Here is a 27,449-nt window from a genome sequence, read left to right on the forward strand (position 1 = left end):
ACCATGACCAATGGAAGTTAATCGCCATGATGAGCAAGAACAAACAAACGCAATGTGACCTTGACTGCTCCTGCACTGTTTTCATTCGTCTGGAGTTGGTGGCCTTGGGCTGTCCTTGGCAGACACAGGGATATAAAACCTGCTCCTTTGGGCTGTTGCTCCCAGCATGCCTCCTGTCCCACAGAGCCGTGTCAGTGTTTCTTCCCTCTTCCAGCACGTTCCACGAGGGTGAGCCAGGGAGATTCCAAGGGTTCAGAGCGGCCGCTATGTCTCTGAGAGGCGAAGTGTGTGTGGTGACAGGGGCTGGTGGATTCCTGGGGGAGAGGTTAGTCCGGCTACTCCTGGAAGAAGAGAGACTTACAGAGATCCGACTGTTGGACAAACACTTCAGACCCCAGCCCTTACAGGCTCTGGAAGGTCAGTACTGACAGAATGATTGCCTGTTGTCTCTGTCTTGAGACAATACTAATTTGAAGTATCTATAATATACTTCAAATAATAGTATATATAAAAATTGTATACTCAAGTAGTTCTACTACTAAAGAGCTGGAAAATATATCTGAGCCAAGCTAGTTTCGCTGGTGAACATCAAACCAGCTATCATATCTAATATCCTGAGTCACAAACAATACACAGTTTGTAGGGGGAAGACTGACTGATTTGATTTTGTATGTTAAGATTGCAGAGGTGAGACAAAGGTGAGTGTTTTTGAGGGGGACATTCGGGACAGTAATCTTCTGAGGAGAGCGTGCCAGGGAGCTACCCTGGTATTCCACACTGCATCCCTCATCGACGTCATTGGGACTGTGGAGTACAGTGAGCTACATGGTGTCAACGTCAAAGGTATGGCGGTCTCTAAAGTTTTCAGCTGGTGACAGCTGAACATTTACTTTCTTGTGTGGATAGTTAAGGCTAGTTTGCTGAGAGGATTGGCTGTTCTCATGTATCAATCGAAAAAGTATCAAGTATTTCATTTCCAAAAAGTGGTTGATGTGAACTTAGTGCATGTTTCCAAGGGACCCAGCTACTCCTGGAGATGTGTATCCAGGAGAACGTGGCCTCCTTTATCTACACCAGCAGTATTGAGGTGGCCGGGCCCAATCCCAGGGGCGATCCCATTATCAACGGTGACGAGGACACCCCATACACATCCTCCCTGAAGTTTCCCTACAGCAGAACCAAGGAAGAGGCTGAGCGCGTCACGTTACAAGCCCAGCACGAGGGGCTCCAGAACGGGGGCCGGCTGGCCACCTGCGCCCTCAGGCCCATGTACATCTACGGCGAGGGCTGCCGCTTCTTGCTGGGCCACATGGCTGACGGGATCAAGAACGGGGACGTGCTGTATCGCACCTCACTTCCAGAGGCCCGCGTCAACCCGGTGTATGTGGGAAACGCGGCACTCGGCCACCTCCAGGCAGCCCGCAGCCTCAAGGACCCCCAGAAAAGAGGCACTGTCGGAGGTAACATCTACTACATCGCAGACGACACACCTCCAGTCAGCTATTCTGACTTTAACCACGCCGTGATGTCATCACTCGGGTTCCGCATTCAGGAACGGCCCGTCCTGCCGCTGCCCCTCCTCTACCTCATTTGCTTCCTGCTGGAGACGCTGCAGGCGCTGCTCCACCCCTTCACACGCTTTGTCCCGCCTCTGAACCGCCAGCTGCTCACCATGCTGAACACAGCCTTCAGCTTCTCCTATGGCAAGGCTCAGAGGGATCTCGGCTACTCCCCCAAGTTCAGCTGGGAGGAGGCTCGAGGGCGCACCACCGACTGGCTTGCTTCCCAGCTGCCCAAGGAGAGAGCTCGAATAAAGGGCAAATAGTTTTTGTACAACTGTTTCACCATTACCATCCATTTTATTACAATATAACCCTTGTTATTGTGTATGCCATAAAATAAGATGTAGTGCATATGAATGATCTGAAACTGTACAATAAAGATGTGTGAAACAAATCTGTGAACTTCATTTGTATTAATAATACAAAAAATTATGTAATATTGAACCAGATAGGCCTACTTAGTAGGCTTAGTCACAGACATAACAATGCATTTAATCTAGTTCAATCAAGGTCATAATCTTTGCCTTTGTGTAAACTGCTGGGGTTAGTCAAACCCACAATGAGCTTACAACTGTAGTCTCTAATAACTTTAATAACTCCCTCAGCATGGAAAACTCCAAAGTAAAGGCCAATTCTAGAACTAGCACATGTATGCTCTATTGTTCACTAAGAAAAAGGGATGGTTACGAGTATTTTAATTGACTAAAACAAGTTAGCTGCATTTAATTTAATGGAATGCTATGATGCAAGAGAACAAACGCAGGGAGCTTGGTATAGCCTCTATGGTCGTCTATTAAATGGTTTCAGGTGTGCGACACAGGCATGTAGCAATCACGCGCATATTACAAAGAAAAAAGTTGCATGTATAATCCCTTTCATCGAGCTAGGATTGGCTAGGGAACAACTGATTTAAAACGCTAAATGGTTCAATTAATGTGTGCCTTGCGGTTAGTTGTGATAATGGTGGAGGATTAATCAGATTTTTTTTATTTTTAATGGAAATACAGACCAAAAGCGCACTGCTACGTTGGAACTGATGCAGTGATTTCGTGGTCAGGAATTATGATACCCCGCTAGTGCTCTTGACATGTATAAGGTAAGAAATCTGAATACTGAAAAAAATAATGTTGGTGGCCATCCCTAATCCAGAGCAGCTAATTGCTTCTGAAAAGTCTCTGACGTCACACGCCGAGGTGTAAGAGTGTGCCCTCACTCCCATACGCTGAGTTCAGTAGACAGCAAGGCCAGAGTCCAGCCTTCAAACAAACAGCCATTGACCACCAATGAGGTCATGATTGCACCAGTAGCAGTGTTGTGGGATCGTTTGTCCCACTGACTCGGAGCAGGAGACGTCTGTGGGTCTGCTGTAATAAGACTCGGTTACTAACAAATCTCATTTACAAGAAAGGACCTCCTAACCCCCTGTTAATCAGCTGTTGTAGCATTTTCAGTGCCAGGTATTGTGAAACCTTTTAAACTCCTATAAGTGAATTCCTAACCAGCTTGTGGCTACTGTTTCACAGTAGGTGGGATTTAACTGTGTTTTTTTCCTAAGAGTTTCACTGTCAACAGCTACAGTGAGATAGAGGGCTGCACAGGCTGGTGAGAGACAACGCTGTGGACCAACCATTCACTGTTCATGACTGGATTCTACCAAGAGACAAGGAAATGAAAACTGTCACACTACTCATCATTGCGGCACTCTACATTACTAATGTGGTGTTAGGTAAGTAATCTGTTCTGAGGGGAATTTGGTTTTGAGATGTAGATTCCTTCAGCATTACCCAAACAATATGAATGTGGCAGTATGTCATACAATATAATGAAGCTACGGTAGTTTGTTTTTCATTATTAGAATCAAAATTGTTTTTATTGCCATGTAAGTTTATGCACACAGAATTTACTGTGGTAGGAAGGTGCATAGATGAGAGGATTTCCCCACTTTTAGATGTTACATGTCTTATTTTTATAAAAAAAATGTGCATGCAAATGTAATTGTTGAGATGTTAGGAGCTGGTTCAGTATCTCTAAGAGGAGTCTTCCAGTCAAGTGGCAGTGGAGCCGTGGTGGTTGAAACCGGTCTGGGACCTGAAGCTCTATTAACTAGTTCCAGAGTTATCTACATTTTCACATGCCTGCTTCCTTTTGAAACGTCCGACTCCCAAGACTTTTATACATCACATAATTAAATACTTCTATTTATTATTATTCATTTATTTGCACGTGAAGCTAGGAAAACACGTACACGCACCGGAACTCCTCAGGGCTGCGTCCTTTCCCCTCTGCTCTTCTCCCTGTACACCAACAGCTGCAGTCATCAGTCTGTCAAACTCCTGAAGTTTGCAGACACTCTCATTGGGCTCATCTCTGGCGGGGATGAGTCTGACTGAAGGTGGGAAGCTGACAACCTGGTGACCTGGTGCAGTCAGAACAACTTGGAGCTCAATGCTCTGAAAACAGTGGAGATGGTTGTGGACTTCAGGGAGAACCCCACTCAGCCCCATCACCCTGTGTGACTCCCCAGTCAACACTGTGGAGTCCTTCCACTTCCTGGGCACTATCCTCTCCCTGGACCTCAACTGAACATCAGCTCCCTCACCAACAAAGCACAACAGAGGATGTACTTCCTGCAGCAGCTGAAGAAGTTCAACCTGCCAAAGACAATGATAGTGCACTTCTACACGGCCATCAATGAGTTCATCCTCACCTCCTCCATCACCATCTGGTACTCTGCTGTCACTGCCAAAGACAACGGCAGACTGCAGCTTATCATCCGTGCAGCTGAGAAGGTGATAGGCTGCAATCTGCCTTCCCTCGAGGACTTGTACACTTCTAGGACCCTGAGGCGAGCAAGGAAGATTGTGGTCCAGATTGTGTTGGCCTGAGGCTGTGGTCCATCAGGACCAAAACCTCATGTCACCAGAACAGTTTCTTGCCATCTGCAGCTGGCCTCATCAACAAGGCCCAGGATTCCCAATTGACACTAACTCACGTATAAAATACTGAGCGTTACATTAACACTCCTCTGGCAAACAGCCTCACTGCACTCTTTTACTTTATATTTATATTTTTTTTTACTTTGTACAGTTTTGTATTTTTATATTTAAGGACTGCACACACTTTTTTAAGATGTGTAAATGTTTACTGTATGCACCTGCCTACCAAAGTAAATTTCTTGTTGTGTAAAGATTAAAACGTATTCAGATTCAGATGCCTGGGTCTGTTGTTAGAACAGACATTAACTGTATGTATTTTGAATGTCAGGAGAAGCCCAGAACAGCTCCTCAGGCTGTGCTGACTTCAGCAACACCACCTGGCTGGAGTACAGGCAGGGCTCCAAGCTGCAGGTGCACTACCTGCTTTTCACACGCAGAAATGCACACTGCCCCAGCGTCTTCAGCCAGGACTCCCTCAACAGCACACGCACACTCTTCAACCCTTTTCTGCCGACCAAAGTCATTGTCCATGGATACAGGTGAGGGGGAGCATGGGGAAAAGTAACAGTTTTGTTCTATTGGTATGAAATGTTACAAATCCTTTCCTTTCCATTGTTTTGCTTCAATTTCTTAATTTCCCTTGAATTTGTTTTCTTTCTTTATCCTTCTTTCTTTCATGATTGAATTTGTGGCAGGGCTCTGGGGACCAAGCCGTCGTGGGTGAGTGTGCTGGCGCGAGCGCTGCTGGGTGTCCAGGATGTGAACGTGGTGGTGGTGGACTGGGTGTACGGAGCCTCCTTCGCCTACAACCTGGTAGTAGAAAACTACAAGGAGGTGGCGGTACGAATCTCTGTCCTCATCAACCAGCTTCAGGTGAGGAACTAACACTAGAAGCACTGGATCACTCCAATACTACGCCTCAGTTTGAAGATGTCATGGAAACTAACCACACTGGAGTTGATGAGGATTTGATGTGTATTTGACAGAATCATGGATGCAAACTGGAATCCTTGCATTTTATTGGTGTTAGTCTGGGAGCACACGTAGCAGGGTTCGTAGGAACCTTGTTCGAGGGGAAGCTGGGAAGAATCACAGGTGAGAACAACTGTATTTAAGGTTTTTTGACTGAAAGGCTTTGTAGTTTAAATTACCAATCACAATTAAGTATGCATGAAACAAAAACAAAAAAACGAATCAAATGAGTCTGTTTGGTAGCACAGGAGCTGTCTCCGGGGCAAAGGTGAGAAACAGTCCTCATTTCTGCAAGTATGTGTGAACGATGCTTTCAAAGAGACAGAGAGCACTCCAAAAAATGACAACAGCCCTTTTGAGAGGCACTCTGAAATTGGGAGCAAGGGAGATGCCCCCAGTCTGGGCCACGAAATGATCACAATAGTGTTCTTGTTCATATCAGATGGTTTTATCTGGGCAGAGGCCTTTATTCTAGTCTGCAAAAGTTTGAATGGTTGCATTCCTTTTTTATGAAAGATTAATTCCTTTCAAAAGGGACTTATTGATACCTGTGGAATGCATTTGTATCAGTAAGGTTTGTGTTTTATTACTCTTCATCAAGCTTTTTATTTTTACTAGGTCTGGATCCAGCTGGCCCAATGTTTAAGGGAGCAGACACCTTTGACCGCCTTGACCCCTCAGATGCACTGTTTGTGGATGCCATCCATACAGACTCTGACTGTGAGAATATACTTGATCTCAATAACATACTTTTTTTTTCTAAGGTAAAACATAACAGGTTCCTATATAAAAAATGCTCAAGTGAAATGTCAAGTTCCAGTCACATCCATTCTCTGTGAAACAGAACCTACTGTCTCGTAGGTCATTGAAATTTACAAGGTGGCTTTAAATTATTGCCTGATGGCTTGCCTTCAGATATGATTAACAATGTTTTAACTTATTTTGTTGTCACTCCCGTTTCTCCATGTTGTTCTTCAGACTTTGGTATCTCCATCCCAGTTGGCCATATCGACTTCTTCTTAAATGGCGGGATGGACCAAGCTGGGTGCGCTCGGTCCAGGTTTGCTTCAAGTAAGTCACGTGCACATCCATCCCGAAAACGTATATTTTTATAATAAATAACATCTATTCATGTTTTTGTTGATGTGGTACATATATATCTAACAAACATCAAAATTAATCCATTCATTTCCAGTTTTTAGTTAGCAGGCAATAGGTCTGGCTGGATGCTGTCTCCCTGAGAATTTGTTTGTTGTCAGTTCTTGTGTATTTCCCAGTGTATGGCTATGTGATATGTGACCACATGAGGGCGCTGCACGTCTACATAAGTGCCCTTAATGGCTCGTGCCCATTGATCGGCATTCCCTGCTCAAGTTATGAAGACTTCCTCAAAGGCCAATGTGTGGACTGCAAGGGTGTCCTTAATGGCACCTGCCCACAAATAGGTACGAGCATGTAATGATGAATTCACAAACATAAACCCCCTTTTAACAATGTCCCCTTTGCTTTTAGTGGAATTTAATCAAATGAATTTTCCAGTAACTGTATTGCAGGATGTCGAGTTCTACTTTTGTCATAAACATTATTGTTATTCTATCTTATAATTGATTACTTCGTTTGACTTAGCTGAAGCTGTTGCTGTTAAGTAATGAATGGTGATCTGCTCAGGTTCGGTTCTGCAGGCTGCAGCATCACAGCTGAAATGCAATCAGGGGGAAAGTTTGCACAGCGCAAGTCACGTCTGGCCTGGAGATTCCCTATCTCTGTGGAGCTGTAGATAGAACCTGACTGATACAGTAGCAGAGTTAATGCACTCTGGGCTGTGTTAGAACATGTGTGACTGAGGCGTCGCTATGGGACTCTGCTTTGTTTCAGGGTTATCAGACAACAGTGGGATAACAGTCTCTCCTCCTCCCAGAGAACAAAGACTTTTCCTCCTCACAATGGCAGCCCCCCCTTTCTGTGGTAAGCAAGCATGGACTGAACAGTAGGTTTGTCTGAAGGTTTGTGTTTTTGGATGTCTTTGTTTGTCTGTTCCCAACACCCTACCGTTGTCCCTACCAGTTCTCTCTAATTCAGACTCAGCACCTCCGTGTTCCATCACCAAGGCCAAGGTCATTTGAAATGTGTAATGTTAATTACCATAACATCTGTTGTGTCCTTGCTGTGCTCCTCCACCCCCCACCAGCACACCACATCCTGGTGGAGTTGGAGGTGTCTCCCCTGGACAAGAGTGCTGAGGTGGAGGTGGTTCTTGGCACTCAGGGTCTGCCTCTGACAGAGCAGAGACTCAGATTGTACGTATAAATGTAATCCTGGCTATACAAGGCTTTGTCACATTCACTCTGTGGACCTGAGCTAGACGGAGGTAAGCTACTAGTAACAGGCTCCCTGTGTGTGTGTTCCAGAGAGACAGGCCGTACTGTGTACAGGAGAGTGGTAGCCCACCCCTTGCCTCTGTGTGAGATCGACTCCATCCTTCTGAAGAACACGGGTGCTCGGTTCTACAGACAGGGAGATATCCACTTTGTGTCCGTGTGCTTGTCGGAGATTCCCTACCTCAGGTCCGATCCATGGCGTCTCTGCGCCACATTTGTACACGCTGATAAGGCCAAAATGAAACAACATGGTGTATTTGATGGTTTATCGTACAAGTAGTGTTGTGTGTTTCTGCTTCAGGAAGGAGGAGCCGGTGTGCGTGAAGAACGTTGCTGTACGCCGTGGAGTTCCGTGGGCCCATGACTTGGTGCAGGTGTGTGGGAGCACCTGAGGGTTGATACTGAGCCTCCACTCACCCTCGTCCTCCGGTCTCACCCACATTCATGCATGGGACACTAGCTTCAACAGGCGAGAGAGATGTGTTTGGGTGTAGGCTTCTACATGGCACAGACACATCCAAGTTACACACTCACTTTACCATGCTCTTTATTTACAACCAAACAGTAGAAAAGATGGACCTCTCATTTTTTCTAGACACTAGTGTTTATGCCGGATTTTCCCACAGCAACAGAACTGCATATCTGCATATTGCTAAATTCCAATACAAATCAGAAGAAATACACTAATTATAACAATCCTATAACGTATGCATTCATCTCTAAAGAATGAGGGGCAACAGTCATCATACTGTAGCAGAGGGGAGATTTCAAAGCATTTTGACCCAGAGTTTAATCGAGAAGCATTGGCCCCATGAAACTGTTTCTATGATGTATCTTTGGACATCCTTAAAACAAAACAACAAAAGCACAGTTGATTCACAGTATTCAGTTCCACTGTCTGTATACTGTGAACTCAGTTCATTATCTAGTACAAATATCTACTGCACATGGACCAAACACTGCAAATCTGTGAATTATATTTCCAGGTATGTCCGCAAGCGAATATAATTCAGACTTTACAGCACTTTGCATAAACCAATAAGATACATGTTCCCTTTACCAACTGTTCATTTCAAAATAAACAACTGCTGTTCCAGATGAATTATAGATGCATGTGTGAGTGAAGTAAAAACATCACTTAAGTGACCTGACTAATAAAACGCTCTTTCTCTGGTCAGTGTCTCGCATGGTCAGTGTCTCGCATGGATGACATCAGGAGATGGGGTGGATGGGGGGGTGTAAGGTGTGTATGTGTGTTCAGTCAATGACTGGGCCGAATGTAACTGAAACCAAGACAGTGTTTCCATGTGCACTCCGGGAGGAACCATTCTCACAGCTTGGGGGTGTTGGTTGGGGCGAGCGGAGCCCTGCCTCTCTGGTATCGAGGTGGAAGGTTCTTGGCACTTTCACCTGAGGAAACAACAGTGATATCTTTAAACGCATGTGTGTCCAGACCACAGGCACTCTGACATCTGTACCTCCATCTGTCCCACTGGAACGCTGTCCTGCCCTGGCTGGCTTCTAGCAGCTCAGCGGTCACGTGACCCACATCTCCCCCGCTCTCTCCTTCCCGAGAGAGCCACAGCTATCTGAAGGTCATATGAAATATGATCTGTCCTCCCTGATTGGTTCAGGGATGTTTTGCAGTCGGGCAGGTGGGAGGGGCTTTAAAAGGGTGAACACGTGGATGGATGGCCTGGCATGAGATATTTGGATATCCCCAAAGTTACTGTGCTCTAATCCTGACACACAAACACACACACACACACACACACAACACACACAGTCACACACAGCTGCTATGGAACCTCAGGCCTCTGCTCTCTACCATCCCTCACCAAGGCCCTCATTAAGGCTCCATCTGTTACAAACTAAAATAAACAACATGGTCATTTTGTAATCAGCAAATTTATGTTCAAAGCCAATCCTCTGTCTGTGGAAGCAAATTATTTCAGTGGGGAAGGACAAATTAAACAAACAGTGTGCATCCTGGACAGAGAGAGCAGTAGGAGCAGAGAGGTGGAGGATTCCTGGGATTTCTTCAGTTGCTGAGTAGTTAAGAAAACTGTCTTAAGAGCTTGGGGCTCATCATTTAAATATTTTTATTGAATTTCTTTGCCCCTGAATCGCTTGCCATGAAAAAATTATAAAGTAAAATGGCCAGTGCATAGCATCTGCACCAAATCAACACAGTAGACACCTTGCTCCCCCCTGTATTACCATCATCCTTCAAGCCAATTTAAAACTATGTTAGTGAGTGAGTGAGAATGTGGACACAGCAAACCAAACAGACATATACACACCCCCACCGCCCTTTCTGAAACAAGCCGGTGTACTTACATGTAGCTTAAGTAACGGCCCAGTGTGTTAGCTCCAGCACCCAGCGTCCTATCTTAAATAATCCCTCTCACTCCCATAATCCATTAAGGACCCCGTCATATCAGCAAAGTCCTCCAAGACCAGGCTGGTCGAGTCCTCACCAGAGGGCGGCTCTGTGTCTGAGGTCCAGGGCTGGCGGCACGGGGGGGCCTGGCGCTGGGCCGGGGGGGTCTGGTCCTCTCCTTCCTGGGCATCCTGGGGCTGAGGGGGGGTCGACTGCTGGTAGGCAGGGGCGGGGTCTTCCTCCTCCACCCTCAGCTGCTCCCCCGGGGGCCCTGGGCCCCTGCCGTCACCCTCGCTGCCCGGGGGGGAGGGGGCCAGGACGTGGTACAGGCTGGGCAGGCGGATGTCCAGGCGCACGCCACTTTTGGCAAACAGCTTGTCGTTGAGGGCGTAGAGCTTGTCAGCGATGTCGCTGCCGAGCATGACAGAAAAGATGCGTGCGATGTAGCGCTCCTTGGACAGCAGCATGTAGAGACGACGGCGCCGCCACGAGATGTAGCGACACTCCGTCTCTGCCGTCAAGGTCACCTGGGGGCAGGGTTAATGTCAAAGGTTAAGGTTTTGAGAGAAAGAGTTGAAACCTTTAAGGTTCATCAGTCTATCAGTGTTTCCTGAGTTAGCTGAATTGAATTTCCTTCTGTCCTGATCCTTCCAGATCCAAAGCAAATGAGAAATGAGCCAGATTAGAGTATTGAGTATTGTGTCCTGAAGAAATATTTCTACACACACAGACTATGAATGCACCGACAGGTGGACAGAGAAGAGTTCATGTTTAGCAGGCGCCCAGGATACCTGAAAGTTCCCTTCCTCATTGGGTCTGAGAGACTCCCACTCTGGAGAGTCCAGGAACTGGTGAGGGAAGATGTAGTGGAGAAACTGACCCTCCAAAGACACACGGATCCTAGACGGGAGGAAAGGGGGAACGGAGGTACGAAGGGACATGGTTAGGATAAGGGAAGAGGGGGACATTAAGGGTATTAAGACAAGGGAAACAGCATGGCAAAACTAAAACATGAGAACGAGCTAGCAGTAAATATCAATAAAATATCTAAAAACTATTTGTTTATGCCATCCTTCCAAAAGGTCAAGAAACTGAAAATCAAGGTGTAACTGATACCACACTGCTTTCACAGTTTTAAAATGGCATAAACAGTCTAACAACTGATCACAGTTGTGGAGATCAACATTATGTGGGGGAGCTACTATGGTTACCTACTGTCAGATATTTGGCTAGCAGAAAGCTGTCAACATTTTATTTTAGGAAAGACAGCGGAGCCGTTTACTGTGTCATTACACAACGCCAGACAGCAGTGATATTAAGATATCACAACACTGCTGCTAACACCCATGGTAGAGACTAGAACACAGTGCTTTACTCTCAGAGACTAGACCACAGTGCTTCACAGGTAGACAAACACTGTTTAACAACCAACACGTCTGGTCTCAACTTAAGGAGAACCAACAATTCTAAACTACAACTCTTCCAATCCACAACTTCCACTGGCCTGAAGATCCTAACTCATTATAGCATCCGTAAAGCTACTTGTGTTGTATCTGTGCCCCGGGTTCTTTGACACAGTCCAGTCCAGTCATAGGGACAGTATGTCAGAGACATAAGAGCCGGCAGGAGCATCAGACAGCTAGCTATATGTCTGCTTCTCCAACAGCTCATTACAGTAAAGCTTAGTCTCAGCACGAACAGGTATATTTTCTTCGACCCCTGTCTCTGGTTCACCTGGCTTTACCTCTGTCTCATCAAAGTTACAGAGATGCTGACAGCACTTTATAAAGAATCATTAAAACATTGTTGTGTCTCACCTCCCCGAGAGCAGAAAGGACAGCTGGTCGATGGGGGTTTTACCCTCCACCGCATAGGTCTCTTCCACATCCAGCGCTAGCACTCTGTTCTCACAGGCACTGGCGATGTCCTTGAACGCCTGCACGGGCACGTCGAGGGGCAGGTAGACGGCAGAGAAGAGAGCGGAGAGCTCGGGGCTGGGGAGGCCCTCCTGGTGGAGCCGGTAGATGAGGTGGCAGATCTGGGCGAGGCAAGCCAGCAGCAGCAGCAGGTTCCAGATGAACACATCCAGGCCACACATGCTAAACCAGCCCCACATGTTCAGACACACGTAGGAGGGCACGAGGAAGCCGAAGATGAACAGTGCCCCGTATGCTCCGCTGCCCCCCATGTACCCAAGGAACATGATGGTGTTGCCCAGGTGGTAGAAGGCACCCTCGGTGTTGTTGGTCCAGCCCTCACATAAGGGGTGCCCGTAGATCACAGAATCCAGCATGGTGGAGTTGTCTGCACTCATGTTGGTTACCCTCACTACAGCACTGCACTGACTACCAAAACAAGTGGACCGAAGTCTATAAAGCTACTAGAAGAAAAATATTCTGGTGGTGGACCACAGAATTGTCCGCAAACTTACAATCGATTCTCAAGCATTCAAGAGATTAATTGTTAAAAGAAAAAGCATCAAAAAATACGATTGTTGAATTTAAAATGTTGTTCCCTGTTGTTCTCTTAAAGTAAGTGCAGTTGGAAATCCCGACGGAGAGAATTTTTGCTTAGCTGTTAGCTGCTTCACCATAAACATGACTGGAGTGGCTTTCCTCTTACATTGTGTGGCTCTCCCTCACTCCTCCACCCTCACCTCTTCTTTCCCAGTGTTTAGAGGTGTCTGTCACTTGCTCTTCTGTCTGTCCTCCTCACCCATACGCTTGCTCTGGAAAGCTGGCCGTTGGCAGCACAGAGAGAGGTGGGAAGAGAGAGGGGGAGACCACTGACCCCCAGAAGGATAACCATGTTTGGAATTGAAACCCAAGTAGGAGAGTCACAGACAGAAAACAGACCAGCTACTTAACATAACACTGGTAGAGAAGAGGGGGGGTGATAGCAAGTGACATAAACGGCCCCTGGCTAAATCTCCAGGAACTCTTGAATCCTTGCTTCTGCCAGTAGTGAACCAAATTGCCTCTTCAACAAATAATTGTACCTCAGTTCTCACTGATGCAGTCTACTGCCAGAAGAAGGGCTTTGCCTGTGCATATTTAGAGACACTGAAATAGGCAGAATGACTGCACAGGTCAGGTTTCAGAGATGGACGACCTCCCCCCATATTTCACATACTATGCCCCACCAACCTTGGCACCCATAGAGAGCTAGTTCATGTATCACTGGCATAGGCATCAAGATGGTGTCTCCCTAATCTCACATGAAAGAATTAATGTGAGTCTACTCTACACACATTTTGGTTCAGGGACGCTAATTTGTAGGCTCTTATCTCTGTCGGTAACTTCATACAAAAGCTGGTAAGCTCTGAGCTGATTGATGCATAATATTTTTATTATTTGCTGATGTTTTCTATTTTTGCATGTACAAATATTATTTGGTAGGTCTAATTTTGATACAGTTAGCTGTACTGTGCAAGCAAATGATGAGACATAAAATGTATTTCGAGCAATTGATATATTTTGTTCATATAACTGGTGGATTGATGGAACACATTTTAGTGATTAGAGATGAATGTAGTTGACAGTTGAATCAAGTCACTGTTTACGCAGATAACACAGTCTTGATGACACATGACCTCCTTTCAACAATCTCTGAAGCCATTTGAAAGACATAAGTCAAATGGACACTATGTTACCACCTCCAGTCAAACAGTCCTGTTTCACACACACACACATTCTCCTTACAGGCTGATGAGAATGTTGCTAGGTGCATCAGACTTGCCGGCCAGGGTTCTTACCACCCAGCCTGGAAACACCCCTCCTGAAGGGAAAGGTCACTACGCTTTAGTCTGGATTGGCGTCACGACCATACAAGGCACTGAGCCAGAGACCAGTTACCCACCCTCGTCACTCCCAACATGATAACAATAACATTCTCCACGACATACTCATTACTAAAATGATCCTGTATGTAAAATCAGTATTGAACCTTACAATTGCTCTCCTTCGTAGGTTCATTTCAAGCAACGGGGTCATTGCCCATATTTGCTTTAGTTATAGATCTTTCTGCCATCAGCCTAAAAGATTTGCCAACTTCCCACAATGATGCTCAATTGCTTATAAAATAGCAAGGTAGGGCACATGCTACTTCAAAAAACTGTGGCACATTGTTAAGGGAGGAATGTTGATATGCCAAGTGTTGGCTGCAGCAAGGGTATGGGTTATTTTAAGCTTGGGTGCATACTTGAAAGAGCAGCTGTGACAAGCCAGTCTTTAACAGGAAACAAAATACGAAAGGACCTTTAAACCAGGAAGCTTATGCCAGAGGAAACTGTCAAAAAAGAACATTTTATTTAACCAACTCGTTCTGCCAAATAAAATAAATTTAAGTTGTGTTGCATAGGAGATTTATTTAATTGCAATCAGCTGAACAATGTATTCACACAATTTCTCAAAGACAGACATTAAGACGTTTTACTCCACAGCCATTAACATCCCAGCAACACATCTCTCACCACAATGCCAATCTTCCCTTCACATTTGAGGTATAAATAAAAACCAGCCGATTATCGAAGGTCCCCTTTCAGAATGCTGGTCAGCCATGACACTGTAACAGAGAGGAGAGTGTGCATGAGTTCCTATGGCACACGGGTCAAGCAATTCAATGAGCATCAAGACAGGGGTTTATCTTCTGTTAAATTACATTAGTAGGCCTAGCAGGTGAACAGTATATCGTCTACTTAACCTACTGATCTTATTTTTTATCTCTAAATTGACATAAGAAATACCATCAGAAACATGTATCTGTCAATCTTGCAAAAGGCCGTCGGCAGCCACGAAATGATACCGCCTAACATTGCCGCATACCAGCAAAAAATCCTGGATAACAGGCTTCAGGGGAGCAAGTCATCTTGAGCCCCACCCGTTCACTCCCATCGTCCACAGTCCTCTCGCGAATGTTTAATTTGTGTGATATGTGACAATCCATTCCAGTTTACGTTTTATGTATTTTGGACCACCACCAACCACATTGGCTACATATCGTTTAAGATCAGTTAACACTAGCGGGAATACAAGGCGAAAGTTTAGAAGTACGCTGTAATTAGTTAAGCACTTACCAACACGCAATCTCATAATGGGGCACTTAAATTTTAAATCCAAGCGCCCTCATACAATCTTTATGAGCCTCAATCAGATCTGTGCAATTCTCTTCTCCTTTTTCAATGATGCTGCAAAGCAAGAACAAAAACGTTACAACTTGCACTACAAACTGCATGTAGCAAATGATTAGCCAACTCGCAATGAAACTACACGTCAACTACTCACCAAGCATCTCTGACTTTCTTCGTTTCGGGACACGCACAACAGGGTTTCAGTGGTTTCTTCTCATCCGTGCCCTCAATTGCAGGAGTAGGCTCAACACTGGCAGCGGATAAGGATGACATCTTCGGGCTAAAAACGTCGGTACAGACATTATTTTTCTTAACAGATGGGAGGTACTGGAGAATAATTTCACACTTACGATCACAAGCAATGTTTAGAAGTATGTTAATATATTGATATATAAATCGTGATAGTCCTTCACTTTCATTACTGTCACACTGAAATGGAAAGTCGACCTCTAAGTAATGCGACAGGCTAGCTAATGTTACCCATCTCATCACCTGCTATGTTGCACTTGCGAATCGCCTGCACCTTGAGTAGGGTATGTGACGGTATACTGCACCATGTGTATTTGGTATATGTCAATATGGTATAACAGGTTAAATGTAGATATAACAATCATGAGCTCATCCTACAACATAGCTGGCTACCGATATTTACAGTTTGCTAGCTAGATCGAGGTTGATGAGGTTTCTAGCTTGCTAGCTCACACGCTAAACATCCTCAATGTCACAAACGAGCCAGGAAAATATGCAGGAATGGATCATTCATTATTGTAAGCCAGCGAGTGAAAACTAAACTGCACACATACTGTACTACTTAAATAAGCCTCGTACAACTTACTACTAGCTAGTTGTTTGCTCGCCTTCTGATATGGAAGATGACTCACATGTGTCCTTCCTTACACAACATATTAGAACCATGCATGATTATAAAAAATGCTTCCGCGGCTAAGCGGCTCTGGGACATGTAGTTTTGACTTGACAACCTCTCGCGCGTGCGTGCATGGGGCCATTTCTGTCCAGAGAACGTTTGTTTACTTTAATTGTAGCCTAATATATTACTGAGGAGGAATTTAATAGCCTACATAACTTGCATATTTAGAATATAATTATTTTAAACTAGGAAGAATGCCTGGTGCAGAACATCTAGACGTTTAGTTTAGGACCAGACAGACGGGGAAAACCTGAAAAACATGGACCCATTATGTAGACCAAACATCAAAGCTGATGATTGGGAAATAACGTACGAAAGTCACTATGTCAAGAGCTCAGTAGCGCATTGAAGCTCGAGAGATATGGTCAGCGCCATGTTAAACTACTCTTCTCGCGCAGGAGATCTCGCTGTGCTCCACTTTTTTTCTTTTCTTTTTTTTTCTTCCTTTCTTTACTGTATGCTTTATCAACAATAGAAATTCACCCCCAAATCCTATCAAATTACAACTGTACATTGCCAGGGTTCCTAAATTGAAATATTATACACAATACTACATGTTTTCATGGCTTGCTTGGTTAATTTGACATAAAGTAAGCTGGTGTCATATACATTTCTTTCAGTAATGTACTGATGATAACGTTATCATCCTGAAAACATAAAAAAATATCTCTTCTATACAATTCCATATTACACACCCAGTGTTTATCTTTCAAAAATGATATATCTAAAATATCCAAAATATTATGTGCATTAACATTATAAATGTCTCTTCTTTTCCAATCCATAAAAATCACAATTATAAATAATGTCTAGTTTAAACCTCTCTAGCACATGTTTAACAGGATATATTCTGTGCGAAACCTTAAAAGAAACTTCCTTTACTTTGTTGTGATGCAAAATTCATATGTCATGGAAATTACACAAATGTTTCCAATTTAAATGGCTTAAAATAGGAAACATAAACAATCTTGCTGGAGGTAATGTAGCATTGACAATAAGATTTCTGATACTTTTATTATATCATTTATCTCCCAACATTTCCAACATAAATATCAACATCTGTACCAACTGAACTGCTACAATATTGGAGTTTCAAAATAAATTATGCCCCCTTGGGAATAGCATCAAACATTATAGGAAATTCCTTTGGTGAAATCAGAATTTTTATTAATAATAATATTTTTGGTATGAAAAAAAATGCTGTGCTCCTGCCTTATTGAATGGCCAATGTTGTCTGTGACACAAGAATAAAATGGGGTGCTAGTTTACCCATTCCTGATCTGTTTCAAACTCAACAAAATCAGCAAAAAATAATTGTGAAAAGCTAACCAAATTCGAGAACAGGAAAAAATATATTGGTTAAGAAAGGTTTGGATATTTTGAGTGAAAGTAAGACTGAAAAACGTTTGCAATGAAATAAAGACATTCATTGAAACTCCACCAATTTTATGTTTACATTAATTTAACACTCTTTGATGTATTTATATGAGGTTTGATGAGAAGGAGATTTACAACCTGGTGTCCAAGTACTTGAAAGAGATGAATAAGTATTTGAGGCACATTGTGATTAAAAACCTAGATATAAATACTGACTGCCATGTGCTCAAAACTACAAAATAGCACATCTATGTTCCAGAACCAATTTAATCGGCACAATTCTTCTCAAGCTACTGTTGAAGGTCTTCCAGGAAGGTGATAACATTGTTCACCAGCACGCACCTGGAGACCACATGTTCTTTGAGCAAGGCCAGGTGCTGATGGAGGCAAAGTCCTTCCAGAAGGAGTTGTGTGACAGAGACCACTTTGGAGGTGGGCTGTGAAAATACCTGGAGTGTGTGTGTGCGAGCGTTTTCCACCACACCTTGCTTCCACTGTGTAATTCTCTTGAATCAGCAAAGCACTAGGACAGATTTACCTAACCAATTTATCATGACACCTTTGCAGAGGGCCATATTTAGCTGTGTAAAAAAAATGTTACAGCAGGATTGGTGCAATAATATAATTATGTCTTTGTTCCTCAGAGATCTCCCTCCCGACCAGAAACAAGCGTGTGATCACCATGAAAGCTCTGACTCTGCTAGCTGTTCTCCACCAATAGCTCTGAGCAGGTTCTGCAGGCTTTCCCAGGTGCAGGGGCAGATGTGGAGAGATTGGCCAAGCAGGACATGAGGAGTGACAAAACCTCTGGGAGTTTCCGCTTAGGACCACCTTTGTCCCTGCTGTGTGTACATGTTACACATGCCTTGGACATTTAAAAGTGAGGTTTGTACTTCTACCACTTGTGTTTACAGAGTGCAGCATGCAACAAAGTGGCTCCAAACCGAAGCATACAGCAGAACATGAAACTGACTGAATGAGGCTGTGCACGAGACAAACCATTAATCATTAGTTTTACAGTAACCCACTTTCAGTTAAAGATTTCTCAGCAGTAAATAAAAAAAATGGATGTACAATTGTATACAATATGCATTGCTTGCATGTTCTATTTCCCCTGTGTCACCTTACTTTGTTACCTAACATTGTAACAAAGCAGCTTCTCCAACCTGACGGATATAAATGTTGTTTCCTGTGGGTGTTTTACATCCTCAGTGGGCCTTTTGAAAAAGATTTTCAATGGCTTTTTCTCCTTCTGTCACTACTAAGCTTGATGTCACGCAAGCATGTGCTCTGATACTCATTAAGCATTAACTCTGAGCTTAGCATAATAAAGTATCACATTAACCAGGCTGTCCAAAATATTGCATCCTTGTAATAAATGATTTGATTACATAATTAAAACATTTACAAATAACATCTGTTTAATTACATAAATATAAATTATGTAAACTTACACCTGACCTCTTATAAAATATTTAAAATAATTAGAAATGAAAATATTTTGATGTCAGCTCTTGGTAAATACGAAATACATGCACATGTTTGTGGCGTTGTTTACCTTTCCTTCTTTATTTCCATGATCAGATTACACTTTTTATTATCTACTGCTCAAGACAACCTGACCTGTATTGAACCTTTCAACTGTATACTGTATACAGTAACTGTATCTGTCTGACAGATCTGTAGTTCAAATTACAGTAATTGTGATACTCAAAACCCCCCTATTGTGTTCAGTATTAATGTGAGACAGCCATACCCCTTTGACTAGGCTTGATTCATGTGTGGATGAGACCGAGATGCTGAATAGTTGATGAGCTGGGGGAGAGAGAAAAAAATAGAGAGAGAGAGAGAGAGAGGAGGGAGAGAGAGAGAGGAGGGAGGGAAAGAGGAGGGAGAGAGGAGGGAGAGAGAGAGAGGAGGGAGAGAGAGAGAGAGGAGGGAGAGAGGAGGGAGAGAGAGAGAGGAGGGAGGGGACAAAAAAGAAAGAGGGATAGAGCGGAAAGTCTGCTTCTCATTTTCCTCCCACCAAAGTAAGCCCCGGACAGGGTGCTGTGATGGAAAATTACCCTGTGACTAAGGAGAGAGGTCAGCAGCATACAGCAAGTTCCAGCACTGATCCACAATCTTACACTGGAAGGATGGCCAGAGCATTCGGCTGATCCGAGTGGGCCCGCGCTGGGATGAACCGGTCCAGACGCCCTGCAGCGGGGGTTCCCGTGGCCTCGACCTGCGGGTGGAAGGCTCTGTTACTCCCTCAGCAGAACCGGCAGTCTCTATACGTCTACGGCAGTGAGGTGGCCGTGGAGAAAGAATGTATTCGACAACTACAGAGCGGCGTGTGGGTCATCCACCCCTTCAGTCAGATCAGGTATCTGCTAACAACTGTCTGATGATTCTTTGCTTTTGGTTTCACATGAATAGTGATGCCAAGGTAAAGTGGCATTATTGTTTGGCAAAGGAAATTGATACAATGATGATTCATTAATAGGAATTTGCTATGTTTGTGCGGAATTTGTAAAACGTGATTTTTAATTCCCCCAGGAGTTATTACATTATGTGTATGATGGCCATCACATTTCTCAACCTTATTGGGATCCCGATGGAGATAGCTTTTCTGGATGGTCGCAGTGGTGTGGGCTGGGAAGGCTTTAACGTTTTCTCTGATACACTGTTCCTGATTGACGTGGCCCTGAATTTTCGGATGGGCATCATTTCTGAGGACAGTGAGGTGAGAGAAGCCGCACTCCACTTTCAAACAGTTTGGGATTGTTTATAATCTGCTTCACAGAGCATGCAATCTCCCTTTCTGCCCTATTTGTAATCTACTCTAAAAATGTAGGGGTAGATTAACCATTCTCATGCACGAACTTGGACATGGTTAGCACCTGTTATAGCTTGAGGGGATTAAGTGCAAATGAAAACTTCAGAGCGACGCAGTACATCAGTGGAATTAATGTGTTGTTTTCTGTTTCTTCTGTTGTTGTCAAATCAGAGACTTTAATCTGGTGCTCGGAAAAGAGATGTTGGTTTGTTGTGTCTCTATGGGCTGGTTTATCAGGACACAATTAAACCCAATCCCAGAATACTTATTACTTTTAATGAAGGATCTCCACTAAGTATGTTTTTTAGTCTTAGATTGTCTTTAAGCTTTGACCTCTGAATAACCACTGTTATGTAATGTTTTATCTAGCTGTTTTTAACTAGCAGCTTTGGGGCAACATCGTGTCAGCTTCTTTATCAGTTGTATTCATGCAAAGTCGTTTTGCAATATTGATGTACAGTTTGGCCATTTGATGATGCTGTCAAGTTAATATTAATTTTCCTGTCTATGAATAGAATCCTGACTCTGAATCGCAACAGTCCCATCTAAATTTGGGCACAATCCCAAAACATTTTTGTTCAGTTGAAGTGTTAAATTATTCAAATTGCTGAGACATACTGCCAAGAATTTTCATCCATCAACCTAACAATTTCTCTGTTTGATTCCAATTGCACAGGTCGCTATTCTGGATCTCAAACAGATCCGCCTGTGTTACCTCAGGACCTGGTTTATACCCGATGTGATCGCAGCATTCCCTATTGGCTACATCCTGCTAATTGCTGTAATTATACCTAAACTATGGGAACAGCTCAAAGACGCTGTATTGTCATTGTAATCATGATGGACCAAATGCAATACTTTAACATGTCTTCATTTTCTTTCATGACAGGACTTACAGTTTCAGAGTGATCCGAACTCTTCTAAAGCCAGCAGAATGATGCGGATCCTAATGTTTGTCAGAATCCTCAGTCTGGTGCGGCTCCTTCGAGTGTCCAGACTCGTTAGATTCTTCAATGAAGTGGAAAAAGTAAGTCCAGACGTGTGATTATATCCAAATTACAACTCAAGATCCTATAAAATGATATGCACACAATTGTTTCTGCTGGTGGGCCTAATAATAACCCAAACGTAAAAATGGATGTAATTTAGGAGAATAAGATTGTGGGTGAGCTGGTCTGCAGAAAAGGATGAGTGTAACTTTTACAGTTCAGATTGTGGGGTAATTTAATATGAAATCAAATCAAATTTATTTGAATAACCCTTTTTACAAGCAATGTCACAGAGGCCTTCAAAACCACATTGTTACGATCAATTTGTTGTTTATGTTTTACTCCCACAGATTTCAAATGCAAACCTGGATGTAGTTCGGCTATTTTTCAGGGTACTGTCATTGTTCATGATGATATTCCTGCTGTGCCACTGGAACGGCTGCATCCAGTACTTCATCCCTATGCTTGAGGAGTTTCCCTCAGACTGCTGGATCAGGAGAGAGAACCTAATGGTGAGCCCAGAATACCACCGTGGTTTTCAGATCAATTTCAAAGGATTGTTTACATTCTGATACCAAGGTCAGACTTCTCCTACACTGACGAAACATCGATTTTAAGGATTTATATAGCCTTAATGGTTTTGCGTCATAAAATAAATCTTGACTTCAGCCTCCCCGAATCTATTTGTCCCAGAATGCCACTGTAGGTGAGAAGTACTCCTTTGGCGTTTTTCGCGCTCTGTCACAAATGATTGCGTTATCCTACGGGTCCACAGAAACACCGACCAGTAAGTGTTCTAGCCTTGCCAAGACATAAGAAATATGTTACACTGGTTGTGTTCCCACCTATGAAACTAAATGAGTGTTATTGTGGTCACCTGGCCAGATGAGACAGAGATGTGGATCGTCATGGTGAGCATGGTGTCAGGAGCGCTGATGTACACGGTCCTGGTTGCCAACACGGCTGCCATCATAACAGAAGGAGACCCTACAGCCCAAGCATACAAGAGCAAGGTACTCTCAGCAGAAAAACAAAACATGTTTTTACACAGATTTATCAGAACAATGGCCTTCCTCAGAGAATAAGGGTTGAATAATCCACAGATCAGTCACCTGGAACACTACATGACCTTCATGAAACTTCCAGCCGACCTTCAACTCCGCATCAACAAGTACTACCAGGCTCGCTTTGGGGGAAAGTGGTTTGATGAGCGGGACATTCTCAACCTGGTATCCTCCTCCTTGAAAGAGGTACCCGACCCAGTGCCACACAATATGAACAAACAGGAATGTAGTGTTTGACAACATGCCCGACATTGCCCCTGTTTTGTTTTGTCATCTTGGTAATGTTTGGTCATCTTTGTAATTGTTGATCATACAGAAAGCCACTCAAAACAAATCTAATACATTTTATTTGCATAGCCCTTTTTACAAGCAAAGTCACAGAGGGCTTCACATAGAACTGAACCATTGAACTGACCCTCAACCAACCTAAACCCTCAATGAAGACAAGGAAAAACTCAGAGTAAAACTCATTGAGGAAAAAATAAAAAATAAACCGTGGGAGGAGCAATTCGGAGAGGGATCCCCTCCTCCACTGGCGCTTCACAGCTGTGTATCTTTCTTTTCTCTATCGTCTTTCTCCAGGAGATTCTAACAATCATGTGTGCCCGGCTGGTGTACAAGGTACCCATGTTCCAGAGCTTCAACTGCAACTTCATCAACGCTCTCCTTGTCAAGCTCCAGCACGAGGTCTTCCAGGAGGGGGATTTCATCATCCGGCAGAGCGCCCCCGGTGACCGCATGTTCTTCATCGAGCACGGCCAGGTGCTGGAGGAAACAGAGTCATCCCAGAGGGAACTGTGTGACGGAGACTACTTTGGAGGTGGGTTCATGTCCTCAAAGTAAACAGTATTATTAGATGCGTGATGGTGTTCATCTGCCCGGGATCTAATCCAAACTAAAGCATTCTCCTGTTTGACCTCAAGCTCACTGAGGCAGTACCGCGCTGGTGCTGGAGCTAAGCAGCTGGAGAACATCCCTGTCATTAATGCAGCCAGGTGTTCATGTTCGGAGCTGAAACATATGCTCTGTTCGTCCGACACATCACCACCATACTGTTTCATCATTTTGAGCATCTGTGATCACATGAGATGAGACTGCAATATGTTCCATGTTGAATTTCTGTGTGCTGCTTCCACAGAGACATGTCTGCTGACCAGAGGGAAGCATGTGTCCACAGTGCAAGCACTGACCACCTGCCAGGCTTTCTCTCTTGACGTGGACAGCTTTCATTCCACCCTGGATGGCTTCCCCGATGTGAAGACCGAACTGAATAAGATTGCCCTGCAACAGCAGGAGTCTGTTTGATGCAACTACAGACTGAACTGAATAAGATTGCCCTGCAACAGCAGGAGTCTGTTTGATGTAACTACAGACTAAACTGAATAAGATTGCCCTGCAACAGCAGGAGTCTGTTTGATGCAACTACAGACTGAACTGAATAAGATTGCCCTGCAACTTGCAGGAGTCTGTTTGATGCAACTACAGACTGAACTCTATATATTACTGTATAGAAGAGTAGCGCACATAGAAACAACACTAATGAACATGTACAACATTTAAAAGGTATTTATATAATCCACTCCATTCCAGTGGTTTGTTTGGCAATATTTATATAATTACATATCAAGACTTGCCATTTTCAGTCTTACAGTATCATTAAGCAATATCTTTGTGCAACTATAAGCCATATCAAACCATAGATTATCTCAGTGTGTTTGTGAAAAAAGTAAATCATCAGAATGTAAAGTTTTTCTAAAATCTTTATTTGGAAGAAGTAGTTACAGTTGTCAATAGCACAGTGGTACAGTAGAAATAAAGAGATGCCATCTTTGTTCGTGTCTGAGAGAGAATCATGGTTTATGTGAGACCTCAGTTGCCCACGGCGGGTTTGAAATGGAGCATTCATGTGTACCTAACCAAGTTATAACCGCAACAGCTTAGGCTTAACTCTCTGGCTGACGTTCCCCTCTCTCTCTCTCTCTCTCTCTCTCTCTCTCTCTCTCTGTCTCTCTCTCTCTCTTTTTCTGTCTGTGCACCTCACTCTCTCTCTCACTCCCTGCCCCATTACCTCCTCTCTCTCTCAATCTGTCTCTCTCTAGCCTCTCCCTTGCGGTCTCTCCCTGCTCTATCTCTGCTTCCTCTTATCCAAACACGCACACAGTGCCTGAGGCCAGCCTGTGCTTGTACTCGTACAGGTAGTAGGAAGCCGGGGGGAAGTTACACTTCATCTCCATTTTGCCTGGCACCACGTGCACTGCCACGCCTGTGCCCAGCCCCTCCCTCAGCTTGGTGAGCATGCGTGCAGCCAGGTAGCGCCTTGCCTTCTCAGGGTGCTCCTCGATGGCGGCGTACACCTCGGGAGGGGGGTTGGGGATCTTCCACTCCAAGTCCACGATCAGCTGGTGGATGCGGCTCTTGTCAAGTGAGGTGGGCGTGTCCCGGTAGCACGCCACCACGTGTGGGCAGGGCGCCTCAAAAGCCACAGACAGGAAGTTCTCTGGCAACTGGCCCAGCTCGGCATCCTTCCCATCCTCCCAGGGCCCCACGGTCGGGTGGAGCATGACCGCCCAGCGCAGCCAATCATAGTTCTTCTCCAGTGTCTTGAGGACGCTGGCGGCCGCCTCCTCAGGCGCGGCACGGCTCCTCTGGGCCTCCAGCAACTGCTGGCGCACGTCCTCCTCGGCCTGCTCCAGGAAGTAGCCTGAGCAGCGGCCCCCGGTGCTCTTCATCTTCCTGTAGAGGGCGCCCATGCGGTCCGACCAGGTCCTCGTGAGCAGAGCCTGGTCGCGGCCAGTCAGGGAGGCCTGGGTGAAGAGACACAGCAGACCGGTGCCAAGGACAAAGTTCACCTGGTGGGAGCCGAGAGAGATGAGGAAAGGTTTAATGTGGCAGTTACAGGCTACAGCTCATGGCATAATGAGGTGATTAACGTGAAGAGTGGCCGTGCGTTGGATCAGCGCCCAGTGCTGATATGAGTCCAATTTTTGTGGTATCAGCATTTGGAAGCTTATCATAATTGGGAAGCATATTATGGGCTGTTAATATAACTGAATGTGCAGTAACGGTATACGCTGAAAATTAGATTTCATAGAGTGCCTGAAATGTAGTTTTTTTTTATCAGGCTCATACATCATGGTGCTATGTTTGAAGATGATAAGTCCTTCAAGGTGAACACAGGCTCTTTATGTGGTTTTCTTTCCCCAAGGTCAATTTCCACACGCTCTCTACTTGCTCAGAGACAAATGTAAATAGACTTGACATTTCTCTCCCGTCCTCATTTCACAGTGTAACCAAAGGTGCTTCACTATTATTGGCTGCTACATTATCATCTTTTCTCAAATCTTGAGGCACTATAGACTTTACACCATACATAAATAACTTTTTTGTGATTTTAATGTCATTAGATGTTAGCAAACTCTTATCGAAAGTGAAACAATAGTACCTTTCCCGGTATGGTAATATATGGCCTATTATTTATAATTTTCTGTCAGAGTTGAACTTGTTAATAAACGTGTTACAGTGATTAAAACTGATATATTACCCTCCCACATGTATAGGGTTTCTGTTGGCCTAGGTCAGTATGGGGCCTTCACTGACCTTCACGCAGAAGTCTCTCATCTCCCAGCGTTTGGGCTTGCATCTCTCCACCAGCTCCTCCAGCAGCGTGGGCTGGTCGGTCAGGGCAGAGACGCCCATGAGGCGGCTGTGGAGGGCCGTCAGCTGCCTCTCCAGGCGGTGTTCCTGGACGTACTGGAGGAACACCTCCGTCTCCCGCTTGGTGAACTCTGGCTGTGCCCGGACTGCCGCGCCCAGCTGGTAGTAGACCACGGCCAGGTCGTCCTCCAGGCGGTGCACCTCCTGGTCCTTCAGAAGGCCCTGGCTGGCGCTGCCCAGCTCCTTGTCGATGTAGTCCAGGTTCTTCTTCGTCAAGTCGGTCTCCTCAGAGGTGGCGGACCCGCCCAGGTAGGAGCAGACGCCTTCGACGAGGACCCGCATGGTCTGCATGTAGCCTACTGGCTCTAAGACCTTCCCGAACATCGCCATGACTATTTTAAATTCGGTATGGCACCTCACTGCTTAAGAAAATAAAGTAATTAAAAATATATATATATGCATTATATGCAATATAGTAATGTATGTAGTACAGTAATGTATTTTAAGTATGCAGAAACTGAAACTGAATCTTGGAACATTGACGTTGAACAGAAATAGGAACGCTGTTATCGTCTGTGTGACTTACCTGATTGTTTCAGTGTACAGGTGTGTGGTGACCTTCAGTGGTTTCCCAGTATTTATACACTCCAAAATAGCTAGTTATCTGATAAAGGTTATTTGATCTTCAAGGCATTTTTTTCTCTCCAAAGGAGAACCATGTGAAACATATCAACGAAATCATCAATGGTTCTTTAGTTCTTCCAGTAGCATAAGTAATTGCTGATCTTGTTTTCATAAAGAACATATCCCCTTGAATTACACATTTCTCTATGTTGCTTTTCTTTAAAAAGAATGTATTCTATGGCTGGAATACCATCAAGCAACTAGAATCAAAACTCTCAGCTTCAGATATAGCCCAGCAAAATGGTCCAGGATTTAATAATGCAAATATTGAGGAACAGACAGATTGCAGTTGTGGGGAGAAAACAATAAAGTGACATTTATTCAATTCACATGAGGTTCAAAACCATCTTCCATTTCAACTCATTTTTAGTGGGAGCCTTTTGTTTAAATCCTAAAGTTTTATATAAAGGACCTATATTTGTAGAATTGGGTCAACGCATGATCTACTTTTGGTCTACTTTTGGTCTACTTTTGGTCTTTTTTTCGTCTTTTTTTGGTCTACTTTTGGTCTATGTTTTAATCTGTATATGCTTCCTCTGGGAGATATCATTAGGAAACACAACGTCTCGTTTC

The 27,449-nt window shown here is 44.3% G+C and overlaps 6 protein-coding genes across 16 annotated transcripts; 3 read left to right on the top strand and 3 right to left on the bottom strand.

Moving 5' to 3' along the window:
- The first annotated feature begins 171 nt into the window (after positions 1–171).
- hsd3b1 (hydroxy-delta-5-steroid dehydrogenase, 3 beta- and steroid delta-isomerase 1) lies at positions 172–1,956 on the top strand. Its single transcript, XM_047047265.1, has 3 exons — positions 172–417; positions 679–843; positions 1,017–1,956. The coding sequence occupies exons 1-3, from the start codon at positions 267–269 to the stop codon at positions 1,823–1,825; spliced, it is 1,125 nt and encodes a 374-aa protein (XP_046903221.1). The 5' UTR covers positions 172–266; the 3' UTR covers positions 1,826–1,956.
- A 946-nt stretch (positions 1,957–2,902) lies between these two features.
- pla1a (phospholipase A1 member A) lies at positions 2,903–9,023 on the top strand. 2 transcript variants are annotated; one of them, XM_047047726.1, is made up of 12 exons: positions 2,903–3,019; positions 3,118–3,288; positions 4,827–5,037; positions 5,194–5,371; positions 5,485–5,593; positions 6,089–6,190; positions 6,449–6,541; positions 6,730–6,915; positions 7,346–7,435; positions 7,659–7,767; positions 7,879–8,034; positions 8,150–9,023. In XM_047047726.1, the coding sequence occupies exons 2-12, from the start codon at positions 3,231–3,233 to the stop codon at positions 8,238–8,240; spliced, it is 1,383 nt and encodes a 460-aa protein (XP_046903682.1). In that variant the 5' UTR covers positions 2,903–3,019; positions 3,118–3,230; the 3' UTR covers positions 8,241–9,023. The 2 variants fall into 2 exon arrangements, with proteins under 2 accessions (XP_046903682.1, XP_046903683.1); XM_047047727.1 differs by having other exon boundaries at positions 6,748–6,915.
- Positions 8,667–13,346, bottom strand: popdc2 (popeye domain containing 2). Of its 2 annotated transcripts, none has more exons than XM_047047728.1 (4): positions 12,049–13,342; positions 11,023–11,131; positions 10,189–10,758; positions 8,667–9,258 (listed from the first exon to the last, which is right to left on the bottom strand). In XM_047047728.1, exons 1-3 carry the CDS (start codon positions 12,543–12,545, stop codon positions 10,237–10,239), a joined length of 1,128 nt encoding a protein of 375 aa, XP_046903684.1. In that variant the 5' UTR covers positions 12,546–13,342; the 3' UTR covers positions 8,667–9,258; positions 10,189–10,236. The 2 variants fall into 2 exon arrangements, with proteins under 2 accessions (XP_046903684.1, XP_046903686.1); XM_047047730.1 differs by having other exon boundaries at positions 9,164–9,258; positions 10,329–10,758; positions 12,049–13,346.
- Positions 13,347–13,440: 94 nt separating this feature from the next.
- hcn5 (hyperpolarization activated cyclic nucleotide-gated potassium channel 5) lies at positions 13,441–24,555 on the top strand. Of its 7 annotated transcripts, XM_047047622.1 has the most exons (13): positions 13,441–13,545; positions 17,955–18,096; positions 18,309–18,549; positions 19,802–20,032; positions 20,206–20,392; positions 21,162–21,266; positions 21,375–21,512; positions 21,825–21,986; positions 22,168–22,261; positions 22,360–22,487; positions 22,578–22,724; positions 23,121–23,358; positions 23,677–24,555. In XM_047047622.1, the coding sequence occupies exons 4-13, from the start codon at positions 19,845–19,847 to the stop codon at positions 23,841–23,843; spliced, it is 1,554 nt and encodes a 517-aa protein (XP_046903578.1). In that variant the 5' UTR covers positions 13,441–13,545; positions 17,955–18,096; positions 18,309–18,549; positions 19,802–19,844; the 3' UTR covers positions 23,844–24,555. The 7 variants fall into 7 exon arrangements, with proteins under 7 accessions (XP_046903578.1, XP_046903577.1, XP_046903573.1 ...); XM_047047621.1 differs by lacking the exon at positions 17,955–18,096; XM_047047617.1 differs by lacking the exons at positions 13,441–13,545; positions 17,955–18,096 and adding an exon at positions 15,566–15,651 and having other exon boundaries at positions 19,696–20,032.
- Positions 14,578–16,302, bottom strand: LOC124485800 (cytochrome c oxidase copper chaperone). 2 transcript variants are annotated; one of them, XM_047047625.1, is made up of 4 exons: positions 16,195–16,302; positions 15,514–15,639; positions 15,306–15,416; positions 14,578–14,794 (listed from the first exon to the last, which is right to left on the bottom strand). In XM_047047625.1, the coding sequence occupies exons 2-3, from the start codon at positions 15,630–15,632 to the stop codon at positions 15,332–15,334; spliced, it is 204 nt and encodes a 67-aa protein (XP_046903581.1). In that variant the 5' UTR covers positions 15,633–15,639; positions 16,195–16,302; the 3' UTR covers positions 14,578–14,794; positions 15,306–15,331. The 2 variants fall into 2 exon arrangements, with proteins under 2 accessions (XP_046903581.1, XP_046903580.1); XM_047047624.1 differs by having other exon boundaries at positions 16,241–16,290.
- Positions 24,556–24,629: 74 nt separating the features above from the next.
- Positions 24,630–27,270, bottom strand: LOC124485656. Of its 2 annotated transcripts, none has more exons than XM_047047377.1 (3): positions 26,779–27,270; positions 26,136–26,611; positions 24,630–25,387 (listed from the first exon to the last, which is right to left on the bottom strand). In XM_047047377.1, the coding sequence occupies exons 2-3, from the start codon at positions 26,580–26,582 to the stop codon at positions 24,680–24,682; spliced, it is 1,155 nt and encodes a 384-aa protein (XP_046903333.1). In that variant the 5' UTR covers positions 26,583–26,611; positions 26,779–27,270; the 3' UTR covers positions 24,630–24,679. The 2 variants fall into 2 exon arrangements, with proteins under 2 accessions (XP_046903333.1, XP_046903332.1); XM_047047376.1 differs by having other exon boundaries at positions 26,136–26,614.
- Between the last annotated feature and the right edge of the window lie 179 nt (positions 27,271–27,449).

Source organism: Hypomesus transpacificus, chromosome 23, assembly GCF_021917145.1.
Source record: "Hypomesus transpacificus isolate Combined female chromosome 23, fHypTra1, whole genome shotgun sequence".
NCBI classification, from domain to species: Eukaryota; Metazoa; Chordata; class Actinopteri; order Osmeriformes; family Osmeridae; genus Hypomesus; species Hypomesus transpacificus.

Bases quoted from the DNA above. Each gene is read 5' to 3' on its own strand.
- hsd3b1 (XM_047047265.1), top strand. From the start codon at position 267: ATGTCTCTGAGAGGCGAAGTGTGTGTGGTGACAGGGGCTGGTGGATTC. The intron at 418-678 runs GTCAGTACTGAC...TTGTATGTTAAG, and splicing joins GCCCTTACAGGCTCTGGAAG to ATTGCAGAGGTGAGACAAAG. The intron at 844-1,016 runs GTATGGCGGTCT...CATGTTTCCAAG, and splicing joins ACATGGTGTCAACGTCAAAG to GGACCCAGCTACTCCTGGAG.
- pla1a (XM_047047726.1), top strand. From the start codon at position 3,231: ATGAAAACTGTCACACTACTCATCATTGCGGCACTCTACATTACTAAT. The intron at 6,542-6,729 runs GTAAGTCACGTG...GTTTGTTGTCAG, and splicing joins TCGGTCCAGGTTTGCTTCAA to TTCTTGTGTATTTCCCAGTG. The intron at 8,035-8,149 runs GTCCGATCCATG...TTTCTGCTTCAG, and splicing joins TCGGAGATTCCCTACCTCAG to GAAGGAGGAGCCGGTGTGCG.
- popdc2 (XM_047047728.1), bottom strand. From the start codon at position 12,545: ATGAGTGCAGACAACTCCACCATGCTGGATTCTGTGATCTACGGGCAC. The intron at 11,132-12,048 runs GTGAGACACAAC...CCTCCCGTCTAG, and splicing joins TCCTTTCTGCTCTCGGGGAG to GATCCGTGTGTCTTTGGAGG. The intron at 10,759-11,022 runs GTATCCTGGGCG...CCCTGCCCCCAG, and splicing joins ATGAGGAAGGGAACTTTCAG to GTGACCTTGACGGCAGAGAC.
- LOC124485800 (XM_047047624.1), bottom strand. From the start codon at position 16,278: ATGCATGGTTCTAATATGTTGTGTAAGGAAGGACACAT. The intron at 15,640-16,240 runs GTGAGTCATCTT...CGACGTTTTTAG, and splicing joins TTGTGTAAGGAAGGACACAT to CCCGAAGATGTCATCCTTAT. The intron at 15,417-15,513 runs GTGAGTAGTTGA...CTTGCTTTGCAG, and splicing joins AAGAAAGTCAGAGATGCTTG to CATCATTGAAAAAGGAGAAG.
- hcn5 (XM_047047622.1), top strand. From the start codon at position 19,845: ATGAACCGGTCCAGACGCCCTGCAGCGGGGGTTCCCGTGGCCTCGACC. The intron at 20,393-21,161 runs GTGAGAGAAGCC...CCAATTGCACAG, and splicing joins TCATTTCTGAGGACAGTGAG to GTCGCTATTCTGGATCTCAA. The intron at 21,987-22,167 runs GTGAGCCCAGAA...TATTTGTCCCAG, and splicing joins TCAGGAGAGAGAACCTAATG to AATGCCACTGTAGGTGAGAA.
- LOC124485656 (XM_047047377.1), bottom strand. From the start codon at position 26,582: ATGGCGATGTTCGGGAAGGTCTTAGAGCCAGTAGGCTACATGCAGACC. The intron at 25,388-26,135 runs GTCAGTGAAGGC...GGCTCCCACCAG, and splicing joins TGAGAGACTTCTGCGTGAAG to GTGAACTTTGTCCTTGGCAC.